Source organism: Notamacropus eugenii, chromosome 2 (assembly GCF_028372415.1).
Source record: "Notamacropus eugenii isolate mMacEug1 chromosome 2, mMacEug1.pri_v2, whole genome shotgun sequence".
NCBI classification, from domain to species: Eukaryota; Metazoa; Chordata; class Mammalia; order Diprotodontia; family Macropodidae; genus Notamacropus; species Notamacropus eugenii.
Window position 1 is genome coordinate 102,520,362 of NC_092873.1, and position 18,022 is coordinate 102,538,383.

Here is an 18,022-nt window from a genome sequence, read left to right on the forward strand (position 1 = left end):
TAGTTGTAAAATAAAGCAATAATATTAAATACTCCTGTGGTCACTTAATTTTTCTGAGCCTCAAAATGGAAATTAAAATGTTTTCATTTCCTCTCCCACAGTTTGTTTTGAATCTAAAAGAAGACATGCAAATAAACTATTTTGTAACTATAAAATGATGTATAAGGCTTTGAGACAGAGAAAGAGGCATCATGATGAGAAATGTACTTTGGGACAAGAGATTAATTTCTAGCTCTGAGCATGCTAGCTGCATGCAAAAAACTTCTGGGACTAGCCATTGACCCTGCAACTGAATGCTAAAGACCACTTGATCTCTGTCCTGCAGCTGAACTCTTCTATAAGTGTTGTTTCCCCTGATTAAAATGAGAATTCTTTGAGAACAAGGACTATCTGAATTTTTCTCACTATATTTTTAATAGTATTTAATTTTAGTCTCTATTACATGACAAGAAGGTCTTTAGCATCCATTTACACAACATTTTGAGTTCCAAAAATTACTCCTACCCTTCCCTCACGTCTTCAAAAAATGGTAGGCAATTTGATATAGGTTATACTTGTGCAAGCATGAAAACCGTATCATATTATTCACAGTTGTAAAACAAGAAATAGATTAAAAAAAAAAACAAAAAGAATGAAGTGTAAATTGTATGCTTTGATCTGTATTCAGAGTCCATCAATTCTTTATGTGGATGTGGCTAATATTGAATTTAATGACTCCATTGTACTTGTCTTGGATCATCGTGTTGCTGAGAAGACCAGAGTCATTCATACCTGGTCATCCCCCAATGCTGCTGATACTATGTACAATGCTTTACTGGTTCTGTTCATTTCACTTTGCATCAGTTTGTACAACTCTTTCCAGGTTTTTCTGAAATCTGCCTGTTCATCATCCGTACAACAGCATTCCATTACATTTATGTACCACAGCTTGTTCAGTCATTTCCCAATTGATGTGCATTTCCTCAGTTTTCAATATTTTGACACCATGAATAAAGGTGCTATAAGTAATTTTGCATAAGTAGGCCCTTTTCCTTTTTTATGATCTCTTTGGGATACAGAACTAGTATTGGTATTGCTGAATCAAAGGGTATGCACACTTTTTTAGACTTTTGGGCATAGTTCCAAATTGCTCTCCAAAATTGTTAGATCAGTTCACAACTCTGCCAACAGGATATTGGTGTCCTGATTTTCCCACATCCTCTCCAATATTTATCATTTTCCTTTTCTATCATATCAGCCAATCTGTGAGATGTGTGGTGGGACCTCAGAGTTTTTAAATTGGCATTTCTCTCACCAAGCACTTCTTCATCTGCCTATAGATAGCTTTGATTTCTTCATCTGAAAATTGCCTCTTAATCTCCTTTGACTGTTTATCAATTGGAGAGAGGCTTGTATTTTTATAAATTTGACACAGGTCCCTATATATTTGAGAAAGGAGGCCTTTATCAGAGACACTTGCTGCAAGGGGTGTTTCCCAGCTTTTTGCTTCCTTTCTAATGTTAGGTGCATTGTTTTCCTTTGTACAAAAGCTTTTTAATTTAAAAGGTTTTTAATTTAGTTTCCATTCCCATCCAGATCTACTTCTTCCAGATCATACTAGACATCACACTTTTCAATGTGCTTCCATCCTTCCTTGTCCCTGGTCTATGCTGAGTTGCACCCATTTAGTCTGATTCCTTGGTTCTCAGACCAAGTTACACCATGTCTGTGGGCAGTATGCTTCTGCTGATCTTCCACCAACTCCAGGACTCTCCTTCCTTTTATTCTTTCTTCTCTTCTTTCCAAGCTGGAGTCCACCTTTTTAAATTTTTTTGATCTAACAGCTCTAACACTGACAGAGAACTCCCCTTTCTCAGTTTGCTCATCTGTAAAACACGAATAATAATAGCACCTACTTCCTAGGGTCACTGTGAGGATGAAATTAAATAATACTTTGAAAGGGTTTTACAAACCTTAAAGAATTTTATAAATGCTATTTTTTAAATTCTCAATCTGTCTGTCTATCATCTATCTTCTGTCTCTCCGGGACCTTTCCACACAGACCTCTAGTCATGGATGGTCCATAGAATGATCATTGAATTATGGTATTTTAAAGCTGAGAGAGAATTTAGATATAACCTAGTCCAATCCCTTCACTTGAGGGATGAAGAAACTGCCCAGAAAGAAGTGACTGGCCGTAGGAGCAGAACTGAGGTTGGAACTTAGATCTTCTGACTCTGTCCACTGCAAGGAGGAAAAGGAGAATTGGAGACCCTTCTAGAAAAGTAATCACCACGATCACCCAAGGAGAACAAAAGATTTGGTTCAAATTTGTATTACTTGCTTATGGAAATACTAAAAATAGAAACCATATTTGTAAAACAAAAATTTGATTGGTGAATTTGGGAAAAATTATATAGTCACCTTGAGTGTTATGGTCCAAACTTTTCTGTTCCATATAATCAAAGGGCATACTAAATTTAGGATATGAGGTACAATTTGCCACTAGCAATTTCATAATCTCAGAGATGGTCATTCCACTAAAGTTCAGGGGTCCATTTGAATGCATAATGTACTACTGAGAGTTATTTACAAGTATAGACTTAACTGGCATCCACATCTGATATGAGAATAAGGAAACATTCTTATTATATTGTGTGGTAACAAAATAGCTATTAAAGACAGAAAAGACCACATCCTTTGTCTACCATCCCCACTACTATTGCCTTTAATATACAGTGATTTCACCTCTGAGGAGCCCTTCCTTTGGCTATGAGAAAATGGATTGGACACCATAATTTGGAATCAGTTACCATGCCTGCTCTGGGATAGCACTTCCAGAGGCTTTCATGGATTCAGCACTGGCAGGACAGTCTGACTGCTCAGACAACTGGGATGGAAGTGAGGGCCTGTGGGGAAATGATGCTGAAGGCCAGAGCCAGAGATTTGAGTTTGCAGAGAACTGTTTTTTGATAGTTTGGGTGGGGGGGGGGGGGTAGAGTGCTTCTGTCTATTATGAACCTGAGCAGAACAAATCTTTGAGATACCCAAAGAAATGAATGGCCTTCAGACTTAAAGCAGAAGTTTAAACATGGCTTTAAAAGGGGGCACGTGGGATGTCCCAAGATCACTAGCACTTCTGGGGTGTTGGCTTGCTGAGTCCTATCCATCTTTGGGGTCCACTGTGGTCCCAAGAAACTGTAGCATGAGCAGCAGCCAAACCCTGAAAAACCATCTGGACAGACGGACTAAACCAAGTTAGCGGTAACTGACAGGCTGGCTTTGAACCTGTGGGTGAGTTAGGGAGATGTCTACTCCAAGCATGTGAAGGCTTCGCCTGGATGGATGGGAACAATTTGTTCCTATGGCCATGAAGGAGGCTGAAGCAGGCACTGTGCAGCACTTAGAGCTGGGTCAAAGTCGTTCACTGCCTCTTGGCCCATCAGTAGTCATCTTGACTCTTGTGCTGTTGCTGACTCAGGAAGACAGTGAGGCTGAAGACTTTGGGTAACTCTGCCTCACTTAAATCCAATTCACCAACAAGTCAAGACAATAAGTGGGATGGCCTTGGTCCTCTTGAAAAAAAGAACAAACAACAGCAAGCACTTTCAAATATATAAGTAATGTTTTGGACCACATTATTTAGCAGTTTGGGATACAAACCCTTGAGTTGCAAATCTAAGATTACCACAGTCCAGTCACAAAGTTCAGGGACAATGCTTTGTTTATTACTATGCCATTCATTCCTTTTTCATTATGAGTTCTTAAGCTGGGGTTTAAGAATTTTTTAATTGGGTGATTATATTTCAATATAATTAGCTTCCTTGGTAATGCTATAGATTTTATTTTAAGAATGTAAGCTGGTATTCTGCAAAAAGGTTATAGATTTCACCACACTGCCTGCAGGGTCTGTGGTACAGAAAATGTGAAGAACCCTTGGCAGATAAGAATAAAGTTGTGTTTGAAAGATTTAAAAAAGAAAGAAATTTCCCTGAAATTTTGCTCTGGGGCCAGAGCATAATCATCCAGAAAAGAGAAACTAATGCACTTGAGGTCAAGGCCCTAAGAAAAAATTTGGCTTATCTGAGCCCAGAACCTTGGGGAGCCTTGGGAGGTTAATTTTTTACAAGAATGCCTGATTGTCATCCCTGTTTTGATCCTTAAACTAAGAGTTGTGGGGTGCTAGGGGCAGAACCTTCCACTAGAAGCTGGAGACAAGTAAGAAGAGAGAAATCTAATTCATACACTTGGGAACTCCTAGTAAAATAGAGTAGATATGGTCACGGTCCCTGTCCTTGGAGGTCGCCTAGATGTATGAACAATTTTTGCCCATGAGAATCTTCCAGGCAAATAGAGGAGACATGGTCCCTATGTTGGGGATGGGAGGGACTTGGATGATTTAAAAAGGGTAGACACATTCTAAGATGGAGGAGAAAGAGATTGGATTGTGGGAAGATAAGGAGCTAGTTGGAGGATCGAGCTTGGCTGATGGAGCAGAGTATACAGTGGAAATATAAAGAACTAAGGAGGTAGTGTGGCACAGAGGGAGCCTGTGTGGACCTGGGAGTGATCGATAGAAGTGCAGTTTGAGGACAACCAGTGCCTGGCACATAGGGTAGGTGTTCAATAATTTCTTGTTAAGTGATTGATTGATAGACATTACAGAACAGACACTTTGGACTTACTAAAAGAGTAGAGCATGATGGGTAGATGGAGCTGTTGAGGATAAACAATCCCAATTTGACATTTGGTGCTAAAACTCTACAACAGAATAGGCCCAATGGCAACCAAACTCCTGAAGCTTCCTATCCTTCCCCAACATCCCAGCTCCAATCACACAAATTGCTGTTGGAAGCCAGAACGGTGCACTGATCAGGAATTACCTTCCCTCCCATCCCACCTCAGATTTCGTATAACATTTTCATTGAAGCTTCTCTAATGGATTTATCATGTGCTTACCAATATTGGTATTTCTATCTCCCTACAAGACTTTAAACTCAATAACAGCTGGGACCATATCACAGCTAACCTCTGGAGGTACAAGCATCAACATCTACTACATGGTTTCCATAGAATAAAGGCTTGATAAATGCTGAATGAATGGACAAATGAATGAAGCATTAGAATGAATTTTATTGATAGGTTCCCAGGTCCCATAATGAAGTTCCAAAATCCATCAGGAGAGGAAGAAAGGAAGGGAAGAAGAGAAGAAGAGCTGAGGACAATCCCAAGAGGCAGGGAGATAAAACTAGGCTGGAAGAGGAGCTTAGGCCAGGTTGGCAAAGCCCACTCTGTTGTTGGCAAGGTCAAAGACAGAGTAGTAGTTCCTCAGGAAAACATCCCCAAGGATCCAGAGGGACTGGCCACTCTCAGAAGTCAGGGAAATGGTCATGATCCCCACTTCACAGTAGGTGCTGTCGCCCTGGAGGAGAGAAGAAGAGGAGTCCATCAACCATGAAAGTCCACTTCCTCTAAGAAGCTGGCCTTGACTCTGGAAGTGGGACTCATTGAGCAGAAGATATTTGCCTTAGGCTTCAGATTCTATCTCTAGGCAGAAAAAGTTCTAAATCTTCTCTAGAAAACTTTCAATGACTACCCCATCTCATAAGGGCCTGTCCCTCTCTTGGATTAATCTTACCCCTGAGGAGATGGGAAGGTAGAGGCATAAAATGAAAACTCTCTGCTTGGTACTATTGTTTTCTCTCTTTGTTCAACTTCTTTTTCACAGGTATTGGAAAATCCAAAAAATCCCACATTATGTTTTCTAACTCTTCATATCCCCCCTGTCACACACACATACATGCACATGCACTCTGTACCTCTCACTGTGCTTGGCAAATCGTTTAATATTTGCTAATGACTGATTGACTAGCACGTCACATGAGTCACATTGAATTTCTTAGCACAGTGACTGGAATGTAGTAAGCATTTATCATGTATCTGTCTATCTGTCTGTCTATCTATCTATCTATTTATCTATCTATCATCTATTTCTATCTATCTCTCATCTATCTATCTATCTATCTATCTATCTATCTATCTATCTATCTATCTATCTATCTATCTATCTATATCCTTACTTATTTTCCTATCTACATTTGCTCTTTGCCCCGACAGTCCTCCAAAAGAATTTCCAAAATGGGATACAGAAGCCAAGTCAGGGAAGTGACCCTGAGAAAGGACCAATCCAGTAATTAGAGACGACTAAGCATTGACCTCCAAATCTCTCTCTCTTTTCCTGGTCCCAAGTCTAAGATCTGCACAATGGAACAGGCTGCCCCATGAGACACTGACCTCCACTTTACTGAGAGTATTCAAGCTGATGTGGAAGACTACCTCATGGAGATATTGTAACTGAGATGACACTTTTGTGTAGGAGCTGGAGCATATTTTCACTGATACCCCTTGCAATACTGAGAGTCTAGGATTCTATCACATTATGTCCTGTAAAAGCTATGTTCTAGGGGTGTATCTATTTTCCCCAGTTTCCCAACCCTGTGTTCTTTTGTTCTTTCCATCCTGAGGAACCTGACGGAGAGGGAGCAAGGTATTTCTGAAGGTGTGATCTGGTCTCTCATCTAAACAGCTCACTTTACACCTCCTGCCCAAGATGAAGAGGAAGAAAGATGAGTTTCACAGGGACTGCCCCTGAGAAAATGAGAATGCCTAGTAGGGGACTGAAGAGGACCCACCTCAAGGATGTAGGCAGAGGGAGGAAGGGGGAAATCCACACCATTGATGTTGAAGGTGAGGGTAGGCAGGCTGTCGATACTGCTGCAACTGACCAAGTACTGGAAGACAGAGACACAAGAAGAAAGATATGTTTATGGGAGGAGGTACTAAGAGCTCCATCCTATCATGAGTCCCCAAATCTTCTAGAATATGCTCAGGATAGATCGACTTCCTGGCCCAGTTTCTACCTTCCATGATCCACCCTCTCCATACCAGCCCTGCACCAGAATGTTGATCAAACCATACCCCAACCAAGGAACTCCTAACTCTGAATGTATTCCTCAGAAGTAGAGACAGGGGTCAGAGCTGCAGGGGTTTTAGGGGAGCCAGTAATGATGATGACAGCTTCTATATGCTTAGCACTTTAAGGTTTACTGAGTGCTTTCCTCCCAGCCACCCAGTGAAATACCGAACCCGAATATAATTATTCCCATTATTTAATGAGGAAACTAAAGCTTAGAGATGATCCCTTACATCTCCATCTTCATCTTCCTCAGCTCCAATGTACTCCATCAGCTCAGAGAACATATCCGAGGGAACACTGAGGAGGGAAGTGCCAGTGTCCACAATAGCTTGGCAACCATCAGAGCACCAGCCAGTAGACTCACCATCAATGGAGAACCTGAAGGAAGACAATCAATGATGACATACAGGTCGTGCCTCCTCTCACCTGCATTCTTTCCCACATCAGTCTCAATTTGTCCTTTGCAGACAAAATATCACTCCTCTCATTTCAGAGAAGATTCGAGTTGAGGAATTCCCAACTTAGGTCATTTTGGTGGTCCCCAAACCAAAGAGCTGAATCTACTGAGCTTCCCCACTCCACCTTAAGCCAGGATTTGGGACAATGGAACTTTTCTTACTTCAGTCCCCTTCCCCAGAGTAGGGGCATGGGTCCCACACCTCCATTCCCCTTACTCATTTTTCTTATTTAGGGACCTGTTATAGAGTTGGTCCCTCTAGACTTGGTCTCATCCTATTTTTTTTGGTAAAATCTATTTTATATTAAGATTCAGAATACAACCCATGTTAGCCACGACTTTTCTCCCAAGGCTTCAGATGTTTCCCCTTTAAAACCCCCATTTTTCTACCATGAAGGAATAATCTTTATTAATATATCCATTCTGAATCCCTCTCCCCCTCTTCCCACCACACTTCACATACCCACTAATGCCAATCTGCCAGTAAGCTTCCTCAGTGACAGGGGTCCAGTTTATGTCTCCAGTGTACAGGCTGGTGTCCACTCCACCAAAAGTGACTTCACCACCATCGTCAGAATTCTCATCCCTAAGGATACAGGGAAAATATTGGCTTGGGGAATAGGCAGAGACTGGCAAGGGAAAAAGGATCCTTCTCTTTCCCTACTTCCTCCCACAACTGTGCTTACTGAGCCCACAGGCCCTGATTACTCATCAGCAACCTAGTTGCTCGACTTCCCACATGAAGGAGGCACAAGACAGTCAAAGTCCTTCCTAGCAACCAGGGCCAAGTGGTCAGTGAGCCTTGGAGCTGAGACCTATGAGCTCATCCTAGGGTAGTAGGAAGATGCATCTCCCAGCTTTCTGAATCTTTAGAGGAGCAGCATGGTTGTGTTTGTCCTTCATTCTTGAAAAGGACCATAATGTTAGGGAGGTGATGATATGACTGTGATTTGAGTGAGGGAGGGCTGTGCAAGGTAATGAGCCTTGTTTGTCTTCCAGAGCCACCTGGGTGCCATGACCAAGTATTCATCAGGATGACTAGAGATGGTCCACGATTGCAGGATTAGAGGGGCAGCTAGGTGGTGCAGTGGATAGGGTACTGGCTCTAGAATCAGGAGGACCTGAGTTCAAATATGACCTCAGATACTTCCTAGCTGTGTTACTCTGGGTAAGGCACTTATCCCCAATTGCTTTTTTAAAAAAGGCTAATGTTGCTGGACTATAGAGTAGCATGGTAGAGTGAAGAAAGAGGTGGTCTTCCAGTGCCAGGAAACTGGAATTCTAGTCCCACCTCTGAGTAGAATAGTTGTGTGAGATTTAAATAAGTCTTTAAATAATAACTTTTCATTGTAATTCACAAAGGGTATAAATTGCACTGAGACAGGTAAGTGGCACTGCAGTGGATTGAGTGCTGGGATTGGAATTAGGAAGACTCATCTTCCTGAGTTCAAAACAAGCTTCAGACACTTAATGAGTATGTGCCCCGGAACAAGTCACTTCACCCTGTTTGCCTCAGATTCCTCATCTGTAAAAATGAGTTGGAGAAGAAAATGGCAAACTACTCCAGTATCTTTGCCAGGAAAGCGTCAAATGGGATCAGAAAGTCAGAAAAAAAATTGAACAACCACAAAAATAAGTTTCACTGGAACAGAGTTTCCTACCTGAGAGCTCCCTATACCAATGAAATCTCAGGTCCTTTCTCTTTCCCTATCCAGTTGCTTTATCTGTAAAGGGACATTGGATTAGACAATCTCCAAGATCCTTTCTAATTCTATACTGATGAGAAGGACAATGCTCTCTATAGTTTCTCTTGGCTTTCTATCCCTCAGAGTCTGTGAATATAGACTGGAAAAAAGGGAAGAATTGTGATTGTAAATCTCTGCCTGCCCTTCCAGAGTTCCTGAACCTCCCTAACAAACTCATGTCCCACCACTCCCCAACAGGTACCAGACTTGTCACCCAGGTCAGTCTCCTCACTGTCCCCCTCATTTGCCTAAACTCATCATATTGATCCAGGAAGTATCCAATCTCCATCAGCTAATCCAAATAAACCTCTTGAGTGTAGAAATCTCTTAGTTTCCCTACTTAGTTTCCACTCCCCTCCCTGACTCATCCACAATCCCATACAATCTATATGACTGGTGCTCAATAAATACAAAAGAATTTGTCAATTTCCCTTTCGGGAAGGGAGAGGAAAGGAAAGGAAAAAGCCACAGAGGAGGGGTCCTTAACCTTTTTATTGTGTGTTTCACAGACCCCTTGGGAGGTCTAGTGAAGCCTGTGACCCCTTTCACCGAATCATATTTTTTATTGCATAAAACAAAATGAATAAGATTACCAAAGAAACTAATTATATTGAAAAGCAGCTATATACGTATACATATATGTGTGCATGTGTATATATATGTATATATGCAGGTTTAGATGTAAATCATATATATCATATAAATTATATATGTATATTATATATAAATTCTATATGAACATATGTACATATATATATATATATATACATTCATAAAGTCCAGGTTAAGAAGGTCAGCTGGGACCAGGAGATGAGACAAGGTCAGGAGGTGGCTGAGGGAGCAGAGAAGAAGTAAGCCACGTCACCTACCCACTGAGGTAGAAGGCAAAGACAGCAGCATCGAGCAAGTCCTCATTCAGGAAGCCCTCCATGACAGTGGTGGCCCCACCAGAGCTGATGGCAGGATAGGCCAGGCCCAGGATCCCATCAAAATTGGCATACAGAAAGCTGCTGCCAGGCTCAGTCTCACTCAGGCCAAACTCCTGGTTGGTGATAGAGAGGCCCTGGATCTGTGGGGGTGGGGGAGAAGTCCGTAAGGGATGACTGGCTCAGAAGAAGGCCATAGGGAGAACAGCTTTTTCCCAGGCCTACAGATGAGCTTAGTCTCCCCACTTTAGAGAGGCAAGTGAGGAGAGGATCACCACCCACTCAGACTCTGTCCTGACATAGTTCTTGGAGTGGGGAGATGTTAAAGTAGGAAGAGAACCTATGGAGACTTAGGGTCTTGGCTACGCAGAGCCAGCATGATACATACTTTGATCCTCGTCCCCACATGCCTCATGTTGCTTAAGGCTCCTCAAGCTAGACTAAGTTCACTGCAAAAGAAAGAAGAGGAAAAGCCAGGAAGGCAGAGCTTCCTCTCATCTTTGCCCAGTCTCTCCACAACCTTGAAGAGAACCTTAAAGCTCAGCCTACTGCCTCTGGCAGCTGGAATCCCACACTTCCAGGCTCCCAGGTATCCAAGCCCCATAGCTGGACCAGCGCCCTAGCTACCAGGTGTCCACTCATGCACTACCCTTTAACCACATTCCCCCCATAACCACTCACTGTCACAGTGTCATAGCCAAAAAATCCAGTCAGGCTGCCACTTCCATACTCAATAGAGAAGGTCTGTTCACTGCTGGAGAAGGTGGAAGAGTCACTGGGGTTGAACTGGGGATGAGTGGCTGTTCACACAAAAAGAGGATGTCAGTAGATGCCAATACGTCCAGATCTCATCACCCCGTTTCCCACTTCTCTGCATCGTAGTGCAATGGAAAGAGCATTCTGGAATCAGAAGATCTGGGTCCAAATCTCATCTGTGCTACTCAGTAGCCACATGACTGGGAAAATCATATAACCTTTTAAAGCCTCAGTTTCCTCATCTGGAAAATAGGGATAATAATATCTGCCCTCGTTATATTATGTAGTGGCTATAAGTCTGACAGCAGTTAAAGCCTGATATTGTGCGGCACATGTTTATTATTATTACCACGGTCTCTGAGGGCCATTCCATGCAGTCACCAATTCAGCTCAAGCCCTCAGACTAGGACAGTGAACAACTGACCTACTGGAGGGGAGAGGCAGGTCCCTCAGGGGTTGGAATTTAAAGATTACTGTAGATGTTTTCCTTTCGTGTCTGTTCTTTTTTGAGTGGAATTCTCATGTTTTAGTCTTGAAGAATGCCCTTTCTTCTCTTCTCCATTTAACCTCTAAGGTCTCCCCCAACTCTATTTCCCGGGATCCAAATCCATCCTTCAGGAGCCAGTTCCAGTGTTGATTCCCATATGGAAACTTCCCTGAGCATTGCTAGCCCATGGGGAGCTCCTCCTCCCCCAAACTCCTCCAGCACTTACTGTTGGTACCTCCCAATCTGACACATAATGACATTCTGTCTTTGGGAGGTGGTCCACACCTATGATTCTCTGGGTCTGTCAACCTTACAGTGTGGAAATTACCTGAAACTTACAGTCTTATAAATGCAGCACTTAGCAAAGTGCCTAGCACATAGTAGCCACCTAATGCACCCTAGCTGATCTACTGATTGAGAGTCTTAAAGAGATGCTTTGGGGCAGTAAGGACAACCTGCTGGTTGTCACATACTTCCAAAGGAGCAGAACTAGGATTTGAATACAGGCTTTCCAGTATCCACCCAGAGAGCTTGGGAACTTGGGAGAGCTAAGATTTGGATGATCTAAGGTTTAATGCACAATCACTTCCCCTGGTGGGGGGCAGCAGCTTCAAAATCTTTATGCCCCCTATCCCTTCTCAGTTGCCATCATGCCTGACCATACCTCCCTTTCCCTCTAAACTGATTTTTCTCCACCTTCCTATTTCTGCCCAAGGACTAGATCTACGGTGACCCCAAACCAAGGATATTCACCAGAATTAGAGCAGGTCTATGTATGTCCTGTTTACCAAGGAAGATGGCAGAGCCAAGACCAAGTCCTGCACTTCCCTTGAATTTCCTCCCCACCCCCATAGGTACACAGTAGGTGCATCATAAAAATATGTAGGTTGGAGTAGACTAGAATGAGATAAAAGCTCTGCTTTGGTTGTGTTATGAGACCCTGAAAAAATTGCTAGTCCCACTTTTGGACTGACTTTCAATTTCACCCAGCAGTCCTTCCTTGCCTCCTTTGTGGTAGGTGCCATATTTTCTGCAATGGACCACTTTTCTCCTCCCTTTCTTCCCTATCACCAAGGTACTCACTGCAGGCCTCGCTCTGGCAATAGACGGAGTTCACCCACAGGTTGGAGGAGCCAGTGTCAAAGAGGACCAGGAAGTTCTGAGCTGGGGTTCCAATGCTGATCTCCCCATAGTAGGACATCTAGGAAGGAAGGTTGGGTCAACATACTGCAGAGACCTGTCCTGTGCCTGACACATAGTAATTTCCTAAGAAATGCTAATTGTCCTGTCCACTCAGATCATCCCCTGCCCACCTAAGGTCTAGCAGCCTCTAGCAAGCCTGGGCTGTGGGCCCAAGTGCATTCCATCCTTTAAACCTGCCTCCTTCTTCATTGGCCAACCATGGAGTCACAGAAACTCAAGAATGGAAAGACCTCCAGGGACCATTCAGTCCAACCTATAGCTGAAAAATGCTTTCTATAAAGCACCTGACACATGGTCATCTAGTCTTAGCTTGAACAACTCTGGGGAGGGGAAACCTGATTGACTTAGGAGGTACTTTGAGATAGCTCCAAAGATAGGTTGAATTTTTTATCCCAAGTCTCAGACTTTCCGTTTCTCCCTATTCAGTTTCATTCTATTGGATTCAGCCAAGTGCTCTACCCTCTCAAGATCTCTGTGGTTCCTGATTCTGTCATCCAACCTGTTCCTTAGTTATTCCCATCTATCTTTGTGTCACCTGCCAATGCAACAACATGGCAGGAGCCATCTTGAGTCTCAGCATTGTCACTCCCATTAAAATGGAAGGATCCTCCAAGCAAGGACTTTGTCCCTCTCTGTCAAGCTGGGAGTTTTCAGAGGGAGGAGACCAGATCCCCTTTTTTCTGTCATGCAGGATCCTCCCTCCAGGAGATGCTCATCATAGCTGACTGGCACACTCTGAGCTATTCGTCCCAAAAGTCCCAGGAGGGCTAGATCAGCCTTCAGCCTGAAGAGAGAGATGATGGTCACTCACATCCATATAATTGGTGAGGGGCTCATCGTCAGTAGCAAACTGGTTGAAGTACTTGGTGGCAGGGTTATATTTGTGGTTCTTCAAGAAGTCACGCAGCACCCCCTTTTCCTTCATCACCTGCTTCATGGACTTGAACCTCTTCAGAGGGACCCTGGGAGGGGGCAGGAAGAGGTGCTATCAGTGAACTATCCCAGAACTCACTTCCTCCCTGACTCAAGCAATCCCATTCACAATCCAGCAGGAAAGGCTCCACGGACCAGGGGCCACAAGAGCTCAGAGACACGAGGAATAACTCCCTCCTAGCTTTGGCTATGTCTCTTTCAGACCCAGCTTTTCAGCCATGAGGTCTTACTCTTCTCATTTCAGCTACCATCTTTGACAGAAGACCTTCCAAAATGGCCTCCAGCTGGTAGTATGCTCTTTCCTTACTCAGAAGTTCCCTTATACTGATTTAATATGTTGCTATTCAGGCTTTTCAGTCAACTCTCCACGGCCCCATTTGGCAAAGATACTGGAGTGTCTTATCGTTTCTTCTCCAGCTCATTCAGTGGATAGGAAAACTGAGAAAAACATGTTCAATGACTTTCCCAGGGTCACACAGCTAGTAAGTATCTGAGGCCATATTTGAATCAGAAAGACTCATGTCTTCCTGATTTCCAACCCGGAACTCTACATCCATTGCTATACCACCTAACTGCTTCTTTGCATATGTTTTCTTTTTCCTTCTTTTTTCCATTTTTTTCTCTGCATGAGTTCTATTTTCTGTCAACTTTACTCCTATTCCCAGGCAGCTAGGTGACATAGTAGAAAGAGCTCAAGACCTGGAGTCGGGAAACCCTGAGTTTAAATCTGCCTCAAACACTAGCTGTTTGACCTTGGTAAAATCACTTCACCTCTGTCTGCCTCAATTAAGTCAGTTGCAAAAATGGGAATAATGATGTAACCCCTCCCACAAGCTCATAAGTAAAGAACTCTTTTCTTATTGGTGGAGATGAATGACACTGCCTTGAGTGAGCAGGAAAGGTGGGGTTGGCAAGAGGTGAGACAGCTCCAATCTTTGCCAGTTCCTTTTGGGACTCTCCAAGAAAGAGTCGCCTTTGAGGTCCTCTTTGGGACTCTTCAGGGCCAGACTCATTTCAGACTCTTGGAGCACCAGTCTTCTATAGAACACTTTAAGGACTGAATTGCCTCAGGGATTTCTGGCTTCTGACTTCAAGAGAGAAGATGGAAGAGGCCAACCCCACTGCAGTTACTGATGGAAAGGACTCTGTGAAGACATGACGGGAGCAAGCAGTGTCCATCATGTCTCTCCCAAGTTTGCTTCTCTAGAGAGATCAGGGCATTATCTCTTAGATTCAACCTCGGTTGAGCTACCAATGGGAGAGTTTCTTCACTCTATTGCCTGATATATATTCTCCTATGCATACCTTTTCTTATGTCTCTTTTGCTATGATTTGGATAAATGAGTTTTCTTTGCTATTCTCTATACTTGTTCATTTTGGAATTGATATTTGATGAGTAAGTGGTCAAGTCTTAGATGTAGAGAGTGGGGTCCCCCTTCTCCTCAAAATGACGCAGTGATCAGAAGTTATATGGAACCTAGTTACATCCCCTAAACTAAATATATTGAAGGGAGCAGATGGGTATAATGCCAGTCCAGAGAGTGGCCACTAGACCCAACCTCCTGGTGGAAATGAAAGGCTCCCTTGGAGAATGGTTGAATGAGAAGAGACCAGAGATTTCTACTCTGCCTCCCTTAGAGTCGGACACAACAACAAGCTTTCAAAATATATGCATTCCTCTCTGCACATGGGGCTCAATCCTTACAACAATAACATCTAGTTCCTAGGGTTGTTGTGATGATCAAAAGGGATAATATTTGTAAAACACTTAACATAGTGCCTAGCACATACTAGATACTTAATAAGTATTTGTTTCCTTCCACCATCATGTCCCTCCCTCCCAATGGAAAGTAAATTTCTTCAAGAACTATTTCTTTTTTTTTTAAAAAGTACTTCTCTTATACACAGTAAGTGCTTCATAAATGCTTGTTGGTTTTAATTGAATTGTCATGGACATTGAAAATTCTGAGTTAGAGGTTGGGAATGGCAAGGATGAGCCTAGGGGCATTGAGTCAATACTTTACTCTGGCCATTTCCCCCATGGTTCAGTTTCTTGGAGATCTCTCTCTGCCTTTCAGACATCTTGCCACTACAGACTTACTTGATGATCCTCCATCTTTCCTAGAAACATAAGATCATAGATCTGAAGCTGCTCAGGACTCCAGAGCTCCCCTAACCCAACCCCCTCATTTTGACTTTCAGAAAACTAAAATCCTCAGGCAGTTTTGAGAGGAAGAAATTAAAGCTATCTATAGTCAAAAGAAAAAAATGTTCTAAATCACTGTTGATTAGAGAAATGCAAATCAAAATGACTCTGAGGTACCACATCACATCTATCAGATTGGCTAACATGACAAAACAGGAAGATGATAAATGTTGGAGAAGATGTGGGAGAGCTGGAACACTAATTCATTGCTGGTGGAGCTGTGAGCTGATACAGCCATTCTGGAGAGCAATTTGGAACTATGCCCAAAGGGCTACAAAAATGAGAATACTCTTTGACCCAGCAGTATCACTTCTAGAACTATATCCCTAAGAGATCATAAAAATGGGAAAGGGTCCTACATGTTCAAAAATTATTTGTAGCAGCTCTCTTTGTGGTGGCCAGAAACTGGAAATCAAGGGGATGCCCATCAATTGGGGAATGGCTGAACAAGTTGTAGTACATGAATGTAATGAAATACTATTGTGCTATGAGAAATGATGAACAGAAAGATTTCAGAGAGGTCTGGAAAGACATATATGAACTGATGCTGAGTGAAAGGAGCAGAACCAGGAGAACTTTGTACACAACAACAACCACAATGTGTGAAGAATTTTTCTGGTAGACTTAGTCCTTCATAGCAATGCAAGGACCTAAAACATTCCCAGTAAACTTGAGACAAAACACCTTCCACATCCAGAGAAAGAACTATGGAACTGGATCACAGAATTAAGCAGACCATTTTCTTTTGTGTTATGTTTTGTTTTGTTTTATGGTTTCTCCCATTCATTTCAATTCTTCGATTCAACATGACTATGGTGAAATTGTTAAAAAAGAAAAAAAGAAAAGAAAAGAAAAGAAAAGAAAAATTAGCTTGATATTTAGCCCCCCTCCCCCAAAAAGAAAGAAATGAAAACTAAAATCAGGAGAGTTTAAGACACTTGCCCAAAGTCACCTGGTTTATAAGTGACAGATGCAGGATGTGAATCCAGGTGCTCTAACTGCAAAATCAAGACTTTTATACTTTCCAAAATATCTCTAACTCACTTTATAGCCAAGGGAACAAATAAATGGCTCAGTGGATAGACAGGAAGAACATGGAGCCATTAAGGCCTGTATGCAAGCACTTCTGATGCTTACTAGTTATGAGACTCTGGGTAACTCACTTAAATTCTTGGTGACTCAGTTTCCCTACTGTGTAAAAATGGGATAATAAAAATGATATTTATTTCCTGGGGTTGGTGTAAGGCTCATATGAGTTAACATATGGAAAAAGGAAATAGGGGGAGTGAGGAGGATAGGAATAAGCATTTCTATAGTGCACACTGTGTGTCAGGCATTGTGCTAAACACTTTACAGATACTGCAAGCATTTTGTGAACCTTAAAGCACAATACAATGCTAACCATCATCATCATCATCATCATCATCATCATCATCATCATCATCATCATCATCACTGAACTGAGTCCCCGGGAGGTTAATTGACTTTCACTTTATACTAAAGGCAATAAGCAACAAGATTCCAAGCCAGCTATTCTGACTCCCAGTCAGGGCTCTTCCTAGTACACTGTGCTTCCTCCTCCCTTCTCTCTCCTGTGCCCTGTTCCCTGCCATCAGTTTTATCCAAACCTCCCCCGCAACAGCCTCAGGACTTACTTGATGATCTTGTCTGCCTCTGAAAAATGGAGGCAGACAAGGGCAATGATCAGCCACTTCATCATGATCACTTCTTCTTCCAGCAGCTCCTACAGACACCACCTGCTGAGGTCCTCTCTGAGCTGAAGGAACCACTGGGGCCTCCTCTATATATACCCCCAGAAGGGGATATCTCCCCTCTTCCCCACTTCCCCCTGCCAGCCTCAGTCAACAGAATAATCAGTTGGCATAAATGGCAGGTCAGGGATCAAAGGGGTCTGAGCTTCTGATCCAGAGCTTGGCAGCTTAATCTGCTCTTAAGTACCCAGAGCCTCTTGGTCCCAAACAAATAGAGCCAAAGTGAAACATGATAACCAAGTACAAATTAGCTGTGGGACCCCCTCCCTTCTCCTCACGTCCCAGGCTATCAGCACTAGCTTGGGAGGGAGGAAGGGAGGAAGTGAAACAGTGATTTTATTGCTCTCTAGCTTACAGGGAAGGACTGTGCAGAGGAACGATTAGGAAGGACTTTCCTCGAGAAAGGAAGATGGAAAGACAATAATTTGGAAGAAAGAGTCCTTGAGGCCCTCTCTGTGTAAAGAAAAGTTAGTCTGGACTAGAGGAGAGACCCATTTACGCATAGGTTGAAGAACTGGTAGGATGTCCTCCAGATCCAAGCTGGGGGTGGTGGGTCTTGTTTCTCCTATACATCAGTCATCA

The 18,022-nt window shown here is 42.8% G+C and overlaps 1 protein-coding gene across 1 annotated transcript; it reads right to left on the minus strand.

Annotated features, from left to right (window-relative positions):
• Nucleotides 1-5,092: 5,092 nt before the first annotated feature.
• LOC140523646 (gastricsin-like) lies at nt 5,093-17,615 on the minus strand. The gene is made up of 9 exons (XM_072638425.1): nt 17,324-17,615; nt 13,341-13,491; nt 12,410-12,527; nt 10,765-10,883; nt 10,027-10,226; nt 7,876-7,998; nt 7,186-7,333; nt 6,672-6,770; nt 5,093-5,401 (listed from the first exon to the last, which is right to left on the minus strand). The coding sequence occupies exons 1-9, from the start codon at nt 17,386-17,388 to the stop codon at nt 5,246-5,248; spliced, it is 1,179 nt and encodes a 392-aa protein (XP_072494526.1). The 5' UTR covers nt 17,389-17,615; the 3' UTR covers nt 5,093-5,245.
• Nucleotides 17,616-18,022: the final 407 nt, after the last annotated feature.

Bases quoted from the DNA above. Each gene is read 5' to 3' on its own strand.
- LOC140523646 (XM_072638425.1), bottom strand. From the start codon at position 17,388: ATGATGAAGTGGCTGATCATTGCCCTTGTCTGCCTCCATTTTTCAGAG. The intron at 12,528-13,340 runs GTGAGTGACCAT...CTTCCTTCCTAG, and splicing joins CCCTCACCAATTATATGGAT to ATGTCCTACTATGGGGAGAT. The intron at 6,771-7,185 runs GTAAGGGATCAT...TCTGTCTTCCAG, and splicing joins AGGAAGATGAAGATGGAGAT to TACTTGGTCAGTTGCAGCAG.